The 17461-nt window shown below is 40.3% G+C and overlaps 1 protein-coding gene across 1 annotated transcript; it reads left to right on the top strand.

The window, feature by feature from the left end:
* Window positions 1–615: 615 nt before the first annotated feature.
* LOC117954758 (transmembrane protein 275) lies at window positions 616–3197 on the top strand. Its single transcript, XM_034888735.1, has 2 exons — window positions 616–627; window positions 1460–3197. Exon 2 carries the CDS (start codon window positions 1577–1579, stop codon window positions 2189–2191), a length of 615 nt encoding a protein of 204 aa, XP_034744626.1. The 5' UTR covers window positions 616–627; window positions 1460–1576; the 3' UTR covers window positions 2192–3197.
* Window positions 3198–17461: the final 14264 nt, after the last annotated feature.

The following is a 17461-nucleotide window of genomic DNA, read 5'->3' as shown; positions in this document are numbered from 1 at the left end:
ACACACACACGAACACACACACCCACACACACACACACACATATACACACACACACAATCACACACACACACACACACACACGTGTACACACACGTGCGCGCGCACGGGCGCCAGGTTGAGCACTGGTGAACGATGGATCGGTGAGGAGGAGGCAGGAGACTCGCATCCAGAGGTCCACAGAGAGGAGGGAAGATGCTCCGCGCGCCAGATCAGATAGCCTATGCATTTATGAAATATGACGACTCCACGCCTACCACCGGAGACATGCCTCGCATATATTAGCGGTTTCCCTCCATTTCCGTTGCAGGATGGCCGGTCAGGTGCTACGTGTGTCTCGATCCACATCATGAGTAGCGCACGGTGTTGCGTCTGTGTGTCAACTCAGAAGAAATGCCTTCTCACCTAAGTGATTTTTCCTCTCTTTCCCTCGGCGGTTATTTAGTCTACATCAGTAGGTCGGATCGCCTTGATTTTGTGTTTCCGTGGCCACTGATTGAATGGCTATCATGACTTGTGCCCCCCAGGACTGTGAAGCTACGGAAGCAGGATGAAATCCCTCATTGTGTGTCCCTTCCACCCCTCAGTAATTACACCCGGTAATTAGACTGGGAATCTCGACATAATGGGTAAGATGATTTTTTACATGTTGATTATACAGGAATGCAACACAATGCAGTAAGCCTGCATTTAAATGTCTTATTACAAATCCTAGTTCATGATTAAACGTACTGTGTGTAATATATAGCCTACTGATTTACACATTTACAAAAATAATATTTTTTTCCTCACAACCCCTCTCTATATTTGCACTGCATGCTCTTGCATATGTACACGCAGGATTAAAGGGGCTGATTCAGTTGCAACTAAATTCATGCACAAATTGCAACACAACGTGCTTAACGTAAAAGGCCATTCACATAATGGCCTAGCTGGCACATACAAAGCACCTGCAGCAGTGCCATTGCACGCATTTTACTTCACAGAACAAGATAAAATAAATAGCAAATCTGATTAAACATGTTAAATTATTAAGCAGCACTTGTGACTTTTTTTCTACAGAGTGGTGCAACAGTCACATTGTGCATGCAGTTCATTTGTGTCTGATAATGTAAAAATATTGGTAAAATTCTCTATTTATGGTCCCACCAATACATTTCGACTGTTTTATTGTTTAACTGTATTTTTGTCTACCTGGTTTACGTTATGTGATGTGTACTTTTCATAAGTGTTTCACATGGAATTTGACCAAAACAAACTAAATTAGATTCGATTAAATTAGATATAGTAGGCCTAACCTACTTTAGTTTGTGTTTCACACATCTTCATTAGCTAGCTGTCCGGTGACACTGGTGCATAGAGCAGGAGCAATATAATGAGGGCACATATACATCAGAGTTAATTTTATTCATTGTATCTAAACAAAAACCTCTTACAGCTGTCATGAATTGTCATTTACAGACAAAGATGTTTCCTGGCTGTGAACGTATTTAAACATTGCCATGGGGAAGAGTTTGGACTGAAAGACAGAGAGATTTGATAACATAGTGGAAGAGACAGAAGCCTGGAGGTGAAGACATGGTCATCACTGATAGAAACACCGCTACCCCTGTACCTAAAAAGGAGCCTCAGAAGAAGACGGGGAGGAAGTCTCGCCCTCATGGCCTGCCCTCTCCGGCACTCTGCTGTGCCTGTGGCCTATGCATCATGCTGGCTGGACTCAACATCACCCTGGTTGGAGCGTTCGCCTTCAGCACACTGGTGCCTTCTGCCAATCCCCCGATCATCATCGGACCTATCCTCCTGCTGGTGGCCTTTTCCTTTTTCGGGGCCTGTTGCGTGTGTAGCCGCCTCCCCCCTCCCCACAGCTCACGGAGGTCTAAGGTGGGCAGCAGAGGTGCAGGGCTGATGGGACATGGCGGGCTGGCCGGTGGGGCAACGTTTGAAATAGAGACCAGCGAGCACACACTGCAGGATACTACAGCTGTGCAGCTAAGCCCCACATCCTCCCCTGGATCCTCCCAGGCATCCAGCCCAGAAAAGGAGCCTCCTGACGTGGCCCTACCAGGACACTGCAATCTTTTCACCATGGAGACCAACGGCCCTTCTGTTTCCGCCACCGCAGTCTACTCAGCCTCCACAGAAGCAGGAGGGGAGGTGAAGCTCAACCTGCCACGTGAAGAAGTCGCCTAGCAAAGCAGAATCTCTTCCAATACCGGAGTGATACCAGTGTAAATATCCTTCTGGGTAGAGGGCTTGCTGAGTGTGATTGTGTCCTCTATTTTATGTAGTGCCATATTTCTGGTTGTGAACAGTTTGCTTTGGATTTTCTTGTTGTGCAGCCAACTGGTAATTAGCATGCAAAGTTGATGAAACATCCAAGTGTTTGTGGATCATAGGTTTTGGAAGTCAAATTCCTACCTCTCTTGTGCGGTTTTTTTTCCTACAGGTCTTTGGTTTTAAAGTAGGGCATTATGAACAGTTTTCGTTTAGAAATATAATAAAAAGTGTCGGAAACCATAAACATTTATATTCCACTGTTACTCTGATTTGTTGTAGCCTCAGTGGTCGGCAGTGATTTCAGAGAGCTGGATTGAAAAATGTGATTGTCTATTTTTTTCTGAAAACTTAAAGATCATATGTGAAAGGTCAACAGTGAACTGTGCAGGTACATTTGTGGTGACGTCTGGCATTTTGTGTGTCATTCTCAGTGGTGAACCTGTTTTGGGGGCATTAGATATTATAGGTCATAGGGGTCCCAAAGCAATATCCTCTCACTTAACATTACAGTCTCCGGATTTATAGTTCTTTTTACAAGTAAGTGATAACACACTGCTTGTCAGCCCATACATTTGTAATGAACAACAGTGCACATAGAATAGTGTGTTGCAGTAAAATAACATGTAACTGTGTACAAGTGTTACCTGTAGTTTGTCAAACAGCTGTCATCACACCAATATTTATACTGTGAATATGTTTCTCAGTGCATTGCTTTCTGATTTCACATGAAAGCAATGCAACTCTTGTTTTTTCAGTTTCATTTTTTTTTTTTCCAAACTTTATCTTGATTTTTCCTGTCAAAGTTTGAATAGGTAGGCTACAAAATCACAAGTAACATTTCACATTGCCACCCCCATGCATACCAGGGCCAACGTACATAAATACGTACATCAGACAGACATACATACATACATACATACATACAGGAGGAAAAACAAAAACCAATGCCACAACTTAAACGCTGAATCTATTTGTGATGGTAAGGTAATAGGTTGTTAATGGTTTAGTGTTAAAAAGTGCTTGTTTGCTTAAAGGTGCCCTGCTACACAAAACCGTTTCTACTTGCATTTTTGGAAATATTTTAGGCCATATGTGTTTGTGTTAAGTTGTGAATGTGAAAATGGACTGCTACCTCCTCTGTCAGCTCTAGCCACTGAACAAGCGGAGAAACAGGCCAATTACAAAAGCTACAACAGATATTGATAGCCAGGCTTTAATTGGCTAGCTGTTAGCCAATCAGACTCAAGCAGCTTAGCTCATTGAATATGAATGAGAATTGGCACAAATCAAGTATTCATGCAGGCTTTCTATACCACACTAGAATGGCTTGAAACAAGGTAACCAGGTCCTTTTTTCCACAAAAAACGTTGAAGAGTCCATTGCAGAACTTCAGACATTACCACAAATGTAATAAAATATGTGTGGCAGGGTACCTTTAAGATCGAATTGTCTTCTGAATTGTTTCCAGAGTCTAAGGGATTTTTCACATTGGTATTTGCCGTGTAGATACCCAGACTTAATAGAGGTAATGGAGACGTCAATAACGACCAAATCGGAAAAGGTGGTAATCCAGCAAGGTAATTTAGATATGTTTGCGCAAATTATGATGTAAATTGGGTAGACTTAGTCCACCTTTTGGTTTTGACCTTTCCAGATACACCTTTTTGCACACATGGGTTAGATTTATTCCAAATAAACGTAGAGATATATTTGTCCAATTGTTTAAAAAAATGTTTTGGGTAAAAAAATGGGGATTAACTAAACAAGTATAAGAATCTTTTCATTTTTAACAGAATTAGTGCGCCCTGCTAAAAAATAGGGAGTCAACTTACAGTTTTAAGGTCAAACTCATCATGCTATTTCATATATATTCTTATATTTATATAAAGTGAAATTCAGTTTAAGTCTTGATCCAAGTGAAATAGGACACTGACTGTACCTCACCGTTATGCATTGAAATGTGTCCTAATGATGATTTTTTTCATCATTCATTTGAAATTACAGTGAGAGCCCACAAAGAATGTTTTACAAATATGAATTTCACATTATTGAATTCATACTTTTTTATGTCTGGTATAAGACAAACTAACTTCACATACAGAAGAAGTTAATCTCCACTGGACCTTGTATACACAATATGGGGGAGCAAAGAAGTCTGTCAGAGTTTAGATATTCAGATCGCATAAAAAAGTAACTGTTTCCTGTCACTGTGATGTCTTCTTGTCAGTTATGAACTCGACTGGTCAAAAGAGGTATTCAAACCCTGATTTCCTTTGAAAGGAAAGTTGCCTTAGAATGAGATTTTAGAATCAAACTAATGAGGGCTATAACAAAAGTGCACAATAGCATTTAGCTTCAGAAAGCCTTTGTTTGGCTCTGGATTTCCATTCCATATTGTTAAAAAAGTCTCAACACGTTTTTTTGTGTGTGTGGGTGTGACAAATGCATGCAAATAGCTTAAACGTTTCATCTCGGCAGATGTTTATATAGAGTAGCAGGTGAGTGAATACCTGCATACAGATACACAGTCCAGTGACCAAAGCATTACCATGTGAAGTGTTTACCTTCATTACTTGTGACACAGCTCCTCAAATTGACCAGTTGCTCTTTCAAAGCTCTCTCTCGTGCTAAGCTTAATTTTTCCAAGTTCAGAGAACTGAATCATGGTAATGTGAACATCCTGTTGTGAACTATTGGTGTTATCTGTGTATTTTAATTTGTGTAGCACTTCTACAAAAAAATGAAAATCTGGAAAATGTAAAGGATAATATTTTTGTGAAGATTATAATTTGTTTATTTTTTAAAGAAAAGCAGTGTTCCAAATGTGAATCTTTCAAAAGATACAAATAAAAAAGCTCTTTCAGTAGAACACCACCAGGTTGCTCATTGTGTACGTGTGGCATGACACTGTTCTTGCTAGATTGCATTTTGTGTCATGTAAAATGAATAAAAATGTCCAACTGCGTTTGTTAAATGTTCAAATTTCAAACAAGATCATTGGGATCTTGTGTTAACAGCCGTTTCTTGTGGCTTGATTCATTCCAAGAAGGACTCTATAAAGCCGGAGGTTTGAAGGAAAACAACAAGACAAATGAAAGATTCCCCAGATGTGTCACAAAGAAACAGCTGTTGACTTTATGCTTCAGATTATCTTTCCATGCCAAACAAGCCTCCTGTTCACCTGAAGCATGCTTCTTCCGGTCAGGGGATGCAACTAACTTTTATTACTATTGTTTCAGTGCAGCTTCATCTCTTGAATAATAGATGTATCATTTGGTCAAACAAGCCAAAAGCCAAAGAAGTAACATTTACAGTACTATGAAACAGATAAATCTGCAGATCTGGAACCTGGAACTTTTTTACATTTTTGCCTGACAAATAAGTTGAATTAATTAACTGTTTATCAAAATTTTTGCAGATTAAGTTATTCTCAATCGACTGATGATCTTTTTAGCTTTAGTCACATCGCCTTTGCTCTATCTAAGGGTGGCTTATTTAAAAGTTGTTCAGAAGAAGCGAACAAGAAATGCTGCTTGTCCCTTTACACACTATATCAAAATGCCTTTTGAGAAAGAACTCAATGTGAGCTCCATCAGGCTCTTCTATAAGTGTGTATGTGTGTTTAAGGTTTTTAACACTGGAGGGCGGCAGAGCCACGTCTATGAGTTCCAGTTAAGTTATATAAAATAAATAATAAAATAAAAAGTCATTTTACATCAAGCCAATAGATGTCAGTAGATCATAAACAAACCTGTGTTGTGTACGGTTGAGGCCACCAAGAGAACAAATGCTGTAACAGATTAATGGAAGTGGGTTCGGGGACAATGTAAACTTTATATGGATTATTGGTATGCAACATCATTAGAAATTGTTTGCGATTTTCACAAAGCATTGCGTTGAGAAGTTTGCAAGATAAACCAGTCAAAAGTGTCAGTAGTCTACGTCATGTTTCTATAAGATTTATCATAAGTGTAAGAGAACATGAGAGTGGCTTGTGTTTTGGCAATCCCAGCACTAATGACATCAATGTAACTAGAGTATCATTTTAAGTACCCACAGTGCTGATAAAGCTCCCCTTGTGCTCATGAAGATGATGACAGCACAAATCTGGGGTGGCCTACTTTCCAAGGCGGCTCACTGATGACAGAGTGAGAATCAGGATCTTTATTTTCTTTCAGAGAGGCTCCAAAAACAGATACCAATTTCACAGTTAAGTGTCTGATAAACGATTAATAGTGGGAGTAGTATGCAGTTTGAGTTTTAAATCAACTGTGCCTTGATTGGCATTAGATTAAAGGCTATAGAGATTTATAGACATTGATTTATGAGGAGATGTTTTGACAATATAATAATCCAGTTTACTTTGGTTTTATAACACATTTGAAAAGAACAGGATTGTGTCTGACATATTTCTCTGTTCTGCTCCAAATGCGGCCTAATGAATTTTAACATACAGTACCAATGAGGTAAGTAAAACTGTCACTGGCTGCTGTCAAACATTGGCAGCATATAATGGATGTTTCTGTGATTACGCCTGCACCAGAACACTTACACATAAAAAACCAGTAAGCCACTTTTCTTCTCAAACCCCATCCCTCCCCACCTTTTAACTGCTTCCAGGTTTATGTCGAGTTACAATTGTGACACATGCCCAGTTGGCCTTCACTGAAGAAGATCATATTAAATATTAAATGTGCAGCCAGCTGGAGGCTGAAAGATTTATTTTTGCTTTCTGGGGGTGTCCAGGTTTGTGGGTGAGCTGCAGCACAGGGAGAATATTCACATGTTTAAGAGGTTGCAGAGCAAAGATCAGGGGTCATGGTTCACTGCTGCAGTTAAACTTACTTGTCACAAAAAAGGAGGACCAAATAGCACAGATCACCCTTTGCCCTTTAAACCTCCATGTCTCCTTTATATCATCAGGCCTTATTACGGGTAATGATAAAGGTTTTTAGCACACTGCACACAGCATTTGACCTGCATTGCTTTCATGGAACAGCAGTTATCAAGTGTGCCCTGGGACCCTAGCGTGTGGGAACAACAGAGCACTTTTTGATTTCTGTCAGAAAATCGAAGAGGATATTTAAAGGGAGACAGACGCACTGTAAACAAGCAGTAGTAAATGTTGGCACTTCCACTGTATGTCTCTTGCAAAATTATTACAATATGTTGTAATGATTGTACAGCATGTTGCGTCCATATTGATGAATTCCAGGAACACATCCAGTATCAGCAAGCTTGTCACTGTTACAAAACCACTGTCACGTTACTATTGCTGTCTCTTTGTTGAAGTCTTTGAACAGATTTTGACATCGCTGTTGTTCACACGGATATCAATCTGCAGCAATGACTGCAAAACACTGTTTGTGAAGCTAAAATACAACTGGAACAGTTGTAATCTGCCGATTAGATGCAAACATGCACAGCTAACCTCAGACACATGTGTTCTTGTTTGTCATGAAGAGATGCTGCACAAAACACTGCTGCCCCTACACACTTGCAATCACAAGCATCCCATCCGCTCTAAACCGGAGCGTGGTGGTCTGATCTCAACGCACTGTTCATATGCTTCTGTGTGGATGTGCTTGTGTATGAGAAAACTTTCAGTTGAATGAGTCGGCAGAGGAGGGGGATGGAGGGTGTAATCAAGCTGAAAAGATTAGGGGAAGACGAGCTGCTAAGGATCTATGGAAGCAGACATTGGTTATATAACCCTAACCCAGTTCACTCCACTTCCAGAGACTGGGAGGGGAGGAAATGGAGGGATTTACTGAACTGGGGTGAATCTTTTTGTTAAGACAAAAATGAACGCGGCCATTGGTCTGCACACACTCCCGGTTCAGATGACAATGGGTTTCAAATTCTTATTCATACTCTTTTTCTCTAGGTCAACAAGGAGTTTAGATTATATTTAGATTGTTTTGTCAGAATGAACGCATTGACCTCATTTTGTTTTGCAGCAAATTCCAATGATTTTGTTTTTTATTGACTTTATTGACTGAAGTGTCCACCTTTGGTTATTGCTTCATTGCACTGGTGAGTACAACAACATATTTCAGGCCCTCTCTGCAACCCTGCAAGTGTTTGCTCAAGATAGGTCTACGGGTATGTTTGAACATGTGATTTGATCAGAAAACGTATCAATCAAACTTTATTTCAAGTGGTGCTTTGGCCCTCCACGCGCCATGCATAAGGAGGCCTTGTGACTGGTGCACTGTCTCCAGTTCGAGGACGCCATGAAAAGAAAACCTCCCCACACATCAGGGTGCAAAGATCCAGCAGATTTTGATCGAAACCAATGAGGGTCCCAATAGTAATGCTGCAGTGCTCTGAATACCAATGACCACTGACAATAGGTCCCTCGCCAATTCTAACTCCTCCATTCAAGCTCAGTAAATGGCAGTTTATTCAAGTGGCCAGGTTGTTGCATAACCTTACTTTTTTACATATGTGGGCCCTGGGAGAAGGAAACATGCACAATAGAGCACATAGAGCGGATCCCAGTGCAGTTCTGGGGAAATATGTTGCATAGGGAAATTGTTGCATCTAAAAGAATGACCAACCGGTTATAAAACCAATCACTATGTCCTATAGCCAGCATATAACAAAGCCAATCAATGTTGCTTTCAGTTGTCTCAGTAATGCTTGGCTACTGTACACACTGCGTGGACAGTTAGGCCCATTTCTCTTTACCATGACAGGGTGTCTATGACCTGTTCTGTGAATGTTATCCTTGTGGCCCACTGAGAAACCAAGCAAATCGATAGACTGTCTGAAAATAGAATGGTGGGGTGCTAACATTTAAACAAGTGTAGTGTACTAGACAAATATTTAACTTGTGAGTCCAATAAGCCAAAATAATGTTCTGTGTCATGTGAAGCTTTGTCTTAAACACTACCGAGGAGAGTTAGACACGATTTCTAGAGCATCTTGAATAGTACATCCCTGGTGCAATGCCGGGATAGTGTGTACAGCACAGTGTTTTTATGAATAATGTTTAATGAGACAGCTTTATGCTATTGCGACAAAATGAGTCAATTGAATACTATAATGGGATGTCCTGGGGTGTGAAAGCCTTGGTAAACAACATGTGGTACCAATGGATTCCAGCAGAGGCCTCCATTTTTCAAAGAGCACTGAATGAAAAACAGTTCTGCACAGCAGACTGCTTCAGACCAGTTTGTCTGCTCCAGATTTTAGAGAGGTTGTCATATTTAGAAATGTAACATTGGACTCTGCTTTTAGTTCTTTTTATGCCTTACTGCACCACTGTGATCTGGACACTTTACCTGTTTATCATCAATGAATTGGCAAGTGAAGCACATCTGACTGTTTTCTATGCAACAGTTGCATAAAGGGAGCTGCTATGATGTGTTTTCAGTAAAGGTAATCTTCTGTCATTACAATGCAGTGCATATATCTACTTATTGTGCATTTGTCCCCTGCAGGCTGTTACGTCTCCTTTTGTGGTTTTGTAATGCTATGATAATAGCCTGCCCTGTGGGTCATTTCACTGGAGATAGGATGATGGGTAGTTTTATACAAGTGAACCTTTCAGTTCACCACTTAAATATATATTGGAATACATGGAATAATAATGATATGATTAGTAAGACGAGATGGCTGAGAAATGACCCTTGATTAAATTAAAGGCCTTATCTAAGTATCCCTGAGAGCCATGTGTTGCGTATCAGGTATTCACTGAGTCACCTTTAAATAAATAATGACAGGCTGATCTTAAGAGCAAATGACAGAATACCCACACCACAACACACTACCAAAGGCCACCAAAGGGACTGAAAGTCCTTTTCCGGTTGGAAGCAAAGGTCTGATTTAGTAGTTTGATGGTAGACACTGGCCACCTGTGGAAAAGAGAAAGCCCTTCTTGCTGTGTATCCCACCAGCCAGTTTCACAGCAGAGAATCGGTTTGCCATGGCAGCGGCTATCTGCACACATGGGACTGTGGGGGTGGCCAATCTGTGTCAGCACTCATTACCATCCACCGCCTTAGTGGATGTCTCTTCTAGGAGTCCTTTAGAATTAAATAAAAGAGAGATGCTTTACACTTTACTGACTTTCCCACAGTGGCTCTCAAAAACAACACCTCCCCTCAAATTGCTTTGGTCTGGCTGAGACTGGAGGAGAGTCCCCACTGCTCGACAGAGGAAGGGAAATACTGAGTCCACTGTCTGTCCACTCTGCAAGGACAGCCAACAAGGGAGGGGGGGGGGGGGGGATAATCAGGTCTTTATGTGGTTTGGGGCCTAGAAGGGACAGCCTCTGTATTGTCCCCACAGCCCCCTCTCTTATCCTGGTTTGATTGTTCCTCTGGATCCAACACATGGTCACGTTGCAACCCCCCCAAACCCAAACAAGGGTTCCAACAACAAACCCTGACATAACATTGCACTCCCAGTTCAAAGCAAACAGAGGAGCTAAAGTGTTCCCTGACGCCATTTCATAAATATCTTTTTCTAGGTGCGTGTTCTTGTTTAGATCTTCTGTTGGCAGGTTTATTAAAGTAAATACCCAGAGCTGCGATGTGAGTGGCTTACAAGGATCACATGGCCATTGACTCCTTTCAAAAAATCTTTTGTGAAGGTTTACCCGTTCTGTTGGAGTTGCGTGTTGACAGAAGAAAAAATGGACAATGTGACAGTGGACTCATAAACACATTTCTACTAAATGAAAACGGTAAAGAAATGTGGACAAAAGTTACCCCAAACACACAATCCACATGTCTCATGACTCCACATCCAAACATTTTGAGCCTGCGGACAGTATTTGCTCTGATCCTTACTAAACTGTTACACATTTTCTACAATTTCTTTTTTAAGGTTATTTTGTTGCTTCTGTTGCCTTTATTTATAGGACAGATTATGTCAGGAAAGTGGGAGAGAGAGTGCAATGACAAACGGCTGTGGGTCGGAACAAGACCTCTGGCAGCTGGAACAAGGAGTGAGCATCTGGACACGGGGCACCCGCTCACCTGCTAAGCTAACCAGGTGAGCTAACCAGGTGCCCCCCAAGTTGTTCAGTTAATAATTTATTGATTCATCCGTGTATTAGAGTATTATTTTTTTCTGCAAAGAAAATCAGATGCAAGTGGGAGGTCAGCAGCAAATGGCATCTGGTTTGTTAAAAGGTTTTAAACCCCTGTTTTAAGACCTGATAGTTTCTCAAGTCACACAGGTGATGAGTCAAAATTTAAATTCACATTATTTTCATTGACCTGAGTTCACAACTGACACAAGGTTCAAGGTTTCATGAGTTCCCAATGGTAATTTTAGCTGTGACTTTGAGTGAATAATTCTCTCTTTCAGTTGTATGTCATTTTTTGCAAGGTGTCAGCAAACAAGGCCCTGTTAAAGTGGATTACAGCGAGTGATGGCATGTATAATAAAACATAATCCCTGCTGTAAATCCTCACTGAGCTTGGTGTGTGCATGTGTGTGTGTGTGTGTGTGTGTGTGTGTGTGTGTGTGTGTGTTATAACCAATTATGAAGATATGTATGGTATGTACTGTGCTCTGTCTAAGCTTTCTTTTAAAACACCATGACATACAATCTGACTGTATTCATTTTCATCATTTACTTTATCTCTGCTGCTACTGCAGTATTTAATCTTGCGATGTTCTTCTGTTATCTATAAACCTGTGTGATGAACAGGTGACCAGCATGGTGAGAAATCCCTCACCCTGTTTTTAGAAAAATAAGGAGTAGGACTAACTGACAGTGTGATTAAATATGAACACATTTTTTCTTATTTTTTTAAGTTCGTTGTCATCTACTCTATGTATATATGTGTGTGTGTGTTTATTTTGTTTCTTTCTTCTCTTATTAATTGTAGTAAAGAATTGAAAACCAATACATATCTTCAACCAAATAATAAATAGATCCATTTGCTATGTATGCTTCTGCATTTTTATCCACACTAGCAGTGTGACTTGAGCCATGAAGTGGCATGCTCCCCAGAGGATACAGACCACTGACTTTGGCGATTTCCTGAAGAACAACCACGAGGTTGACATTTGGGTTTTTTTAGGTGAAATGTCTCAACAACAAAGGGATGGATTGCTAATAAATTTGGTTCTGATATTCATGTCCCTTTCAGGATGAATTGTAATAGTTTAAGTTATCCCTTAACTTTTGCTTAAAGCGTAACTAAAGAATAATTAGGACGGAAGCGCCACTTTTAATATTTACAGTATTATTGTTTTTTGGTCAAATGGCCTTTTGAATGGGAGTGCTATAGGGCCCTATGACTGCATCAAAATCAACATTTTTAAAAGACTAAGAAGGCTTAACACAACATGAAACTTTGCTCAAAGTATCACCAGGGGCTCTACACACAAACTCATCATTGAAAACATTGTTTGTGTACAGAGAGTTTATTAAAAAGAAAGATTTTAACAACTCACTGTTTTTCCCAGTCACTGTCAAAAATAGTCGAGGGAGGAAAGTAAATATGGAAAGCTCCTGAAGTTAAGTTCAACATAAATGCATGGATAAATTGTTGTTTTTTTGTTAGTGAAAGACAATATTGACCTTGTAGTCGAAAAAGGAGCCTCATATAAGAATGGCATTTCCTCTTATGGATTCCATTCATTCACATGCGGAGATCGTTTCTTTTTGACTGGCAAAGATGACTGAGAGTGTAAACAACAGCTAAGTGAGGTGGTTAAAACCTTTCTTTTTAGTAAACTCTCTTTACACAAACAATGTTCTTAATACTCAAGTTAACGTGTAGAGCCCCTAGTGATACTTAGAGCAAAATTTCATGTTGTGTTGAGCCTTCTTAGTGTTTTAAAAATAGGGATTTTGTTGCTATCAAAGAAGTGTCCCTAGCACTCCCATTCAAACGGCCATTGGACCAAAAACGAAGATCTATATTTGGTAAATGGTACATGTTAAAAGTGGCGCTTCCGTCCTGATAATGCTTTTAATCGAAAGTTTGACATGGGTACATTTACAAAAAAAACCATAGGTTAAATTTTGGCGAGAGTTACGCTATAAGCTATGAGTGTTTTATGAATAACTAGCTAGCTAATGGGACCTCGGTATTTATGGAATGGACCACCGGAGGAAAACAGGGGAGGCATGCAATTTTTTTTAGTTCACTGGTAGGGATAGCCAACTTTTGTATTCATGAAAACAGCAATATTTCAAAGTGGCTTGTTTGGTGCAAATTTTCCATTTAGCTCCATGTTGCTCTCCCAGTCTCGGCCCCCATTGCTAGCAGAGACGTGTTGCAAGACATCTGCTGAAAAATATTGTATTCATTACCATAATTTCCGTACTGTTTGGTTCAAAAACATCCAAACACCAACTCACGACAACATAACGGACCAGATGCTAGCTTTTATTTTGAAACTTCGAAGCTCTCGGACAGCACACAACCGGGAGGGTATGAGACAGGAGCTCTCCAGGCTGCAGCCCTACCCGACTCAAATACCCTTTTGGCCCCGGTGTTTATTTGTGAAATTGTGCGAACGACAGCCTTTTCAAGTCATTTGTGAAGAAAGGAGTAGTAGCGTGAAGCTCCCAAATTGACGAGTCCATAGCAACCAGTTTACGTGTTCAATTTGTTCTTCCCTGTAGTATTTTTTATTTTTCATTTCATTCACTATATTACTTGAGGAGTAACTTTTATTTGAAGTAATGCAAGACGTGTGCATTTAGTTTCCATACTTATTCAACTTACGTATTGTCATTGTGAGTATGTTAGCATGCTCACAATGAAACAATGACAATGACCGTGCCTAGTTTAACTTAACAGGGCAATATTGATCAATGATAGTCGGATTGATCTCATTCTCACTACCATATAGATGAAATAAAATATGGACTAAAAGACTAAATGACCATCAGAGAGTTGATAAGTTCCTCTCCTAAAAGAAAAGGGCTGGGAAATCAAGACCCTGGCCTGACCAGTTAGTTGTGCTCTTCCTGTTCAAACTTGTTTTGAGTAGGCATTTGCTGTGAGCTGTTACCCACCTGAAAATGAACAATACAACTCCTCCTCTCTTCCTAACCTGATTACAGGTATTACCTGTTGGTGTCCAAGCTGAAGAAAGACTGAGAAAGAAGGAAAGAAAAAATTGCATGAAACTGGAAACCAGACATTAAGACGTGTAACTGAGAAGGTAAAAAAAAAAAACATGTCAAAGTCCACACAGACTATTGTTACAGCACCTGGTCATTCAGAGGTCAAACCAAGCACTTTTTAGATTTGATTGGCGCTAAATAAGACATGACATTGTCATATGTTGGAAAGGATTTTAAGACATGTAAAAATAAAGCTTTACAACTGGTCTAAAAAGGTTGCCAGGGTTCACAACGTAAATAAAAATAAGTCAGACGTCACAAGGATGCAGCTGTTTCCTCCCTTTCCCTGACTCATGGCTTTGACACAGCTGACTCATGAAAAACAAAGTCCTCTACCCTGCATAATGCTCACACACTGCTTACTTAGACATCTGACACTGTGAAGACTGAAGGGTTTTTTTCCCGCGTTTGTAGATGACATTACTGTTAGTGTAGGCTAAAAAAAGGGGAAACAAGGATTGATTGATTCTTGAGAAACGGAAAGTCTGCACGAAATAAAATAGACAGAGAATAGAAAGAAGGAAAAAGAAGTTAGAGATGTTTAAGGTGGTTACAAAATGACTGTATTGTAAAGTATTTTAAATCAATTTAAAAAAGCTATCCTTTTTTGTCAAATGCTTATTTATAATTCTATGTCAAGATTGTGGGTATAGATTAACTTTCTTTTCATCAACACTGCAAATATGTCTTTTTTATGAAGGGACATGCAGGAAATGTGATAGCAAAAGTGGAATGAGGTTGACAGCAGCAACATGTCCCTTTTACTAAAACAGAATATTGCTGTAAATTGTGGAGAAAAAAAAAGTAATTTGGTGAAAAATACATTTTAAAATACATTTTATTCAATATTTTATTTTCAGATTGGCACACTGGCTTCATGCAGTACGGCCTCTGTTTTGCTTACCAAAGGTGACTGTAACACATTGACATTGTGGGCATTGGGTTCAGCGTTCTCTACCTAGAAAGTTACCCCATAACTTTGAGTCTGGGGAGGAAGAGCCGGGGGAGATGACTATCTTCAGTTTTTTTATACTGGAATGCAGTTTCCATGTTAAAAGCTTACTGTCAATATTGCTCCTTTAATGAAAAGAATTGTTTTTAAGGCATAGGCATTATTCCGTTTTTTGCCAGTAAAGAGCAGAATAAAAACCCTAACAACTTGACAGACATGCGTCATGGCTGTATAATAAGACCACGTGCAGCCCTAAAGCTCGTTAGCACATATCTGCCTGCTTACCAGCAGACACAAAGCAACATTATTATACACTTGGAGTCTTGTTTTTGGTCACCTGACAAACTGCAATAATTACTGCTCTAGTCTGGCTGATGAATGTACACTGCTGGAATAAAGCAAGCCTGGCATCTTATCGCTATCAGGAATTCTCTATAAGCATGGATGTATTAAGAACTGGAAACACCATTTGAGGCGTAGCCCCATCCATTGCGAGTTACTTTGTGGCGCATGTAGCCATCGTGAAAAAAAAAAAAAAGGTGCATCTCACTTCTCTTATTAGATAGCTCCTCGCTCCTCGGCCTTTGTCTGATACGGAAGTTGTTCCTCCTTCGTGAAGGCCATCTAAATGCTCTTATTTCTGCCCCAAGGAGCAAGGAGCGAGCATCGAGGACGGATCATCGAGGAGCTATAAGCGAGGAAACACAAAAGCAGCCTTCCTGGAAGCTGTGCAGCTGAAAGGGTTGCTAACTCCGCCCATACAGCCAGGGGCTTATCAAAATATTCTCAATGGGCCCCTACCCACATCCACAGCTATTCATTCTAGCATATTTCTGGGCCCTCCTCATGTTAAGGCCCTGGATACCCAGTCCCCTTTCCACCCCCAGTCCACCACCCCTGCATACAGCTGACTGTTTCATGTGATGGATCAGGAAAGGACGTCTCATGCTTCTAAAACACATTTCCTCACTCCTCCCATGATTTTTTTTGTGTCTTTCCAATGCTTCCTCAGTGGGACAGACTAAGACACAAGGAAGGGCGGCAAGTGGAGGAGTCTGGAATGTAATTTAAGGAACGTGTGATGCATCTCAAGTATGAATGTACCCAAACAGTGTTGCCGCATTTTGCGCTACACCCCTTGCTTCCCCCATTCATCTGCATGTATGATGTGTGTCGACCCTATGGATGTATTATAAGGTAGCCCAATCTTATAATACTCTACTATAATACAGGCTGCAACACGTTACGGCTCACTGACGTGTGGTATAACCATTACAACTCACAACAGTCACCATTTGTTTGAACCAATCACATGACCACGGCACAAAGCTTAATGTTTGTCCTCTCTATCCCAGTTTGTTTTGGATGGAAATGCATATCGAGTTCTATTTTTGCACATTGAAAACACCTCAGCTGGCAAGTAACATCTCACCTTTGTATAATGTTGTCATTTAGTTCAGAGGACTTCTCCTGTCAGCTGAGCTCAAAGGCTTTGGGAGATGCCAGCATAGCTGTGCCCAGTGTCAGGGTCCCTTACCCTGTGACTGGCATAAGGTAACCCATGTGACACAGCCAGCATGATGGTGAGATCAGCATCATTAAGAGGCCATAAAAAGACACTGGTTTCACACAAACAGGCGATGAATGGCTCCTGTCATTATATTTTAGGAGCTGTGGAACCTCTAGAAACTCATACAACATTACAAACAGCTTGACAACATAATAACATTTGATTCGATATAATGCACCAGCAAAAATGAGAAAGAAATTAATAGTGAACGTGTTGTACCAGAGCTCTTTTTCTGTGCAAAGGACATGGATGCTCTTGTTTTGGCAAGTGTCCTCGGTGCACAAAAAGACAAGATCACATTGAGACGAGGTGTGGAGGACCACATTGGAGGAGGAATTATTTCAAATTTTCTTAAAGGTCCAATGTGTAAGAATTTCTTGCATCTAGCAATGAGATTGTTTATCGCTGTCAACTCTCTTGCACAACGCAGTTCAAAGTACATATTACATCTACGTTTTCCTTCACGCTTCAAAGCTAAAGCTTCAGCTCAACCAGTCTTTTGCTCCTTTCAATATCAATTTTACTCCTGTTCCTGAAATTTGGATTTTGTGT

The sequence above is a fragment of the Etheostoma cragini genome, chromosome 12 (assembly GCF_013103735.1).
Source record: "Etheostoma cragini isolate CJK2018 chromosome 12, CSU_Ecrag_1.0, whole genome shotgun sequence".
Classification (NCBI taxonomy): domain Eukaryota; kingdom Metazoa; phylum Chordata; class Actinopteri; order Perciformes; family Percidae; genus Etheostoma; species Etheostoma cragini.
This window is presented reverse-complemented; position numbering and strand designations above follow the sequence as displayed.

Coding starts and splice junctions, on each gene's coding strand:
- LOC117954758 (XM_034888735.1), top strand. CDS start 1,577: ATGGTCATCACTGATAGAAACACCGCTACCCCTGTACCTAAAAAGGAG.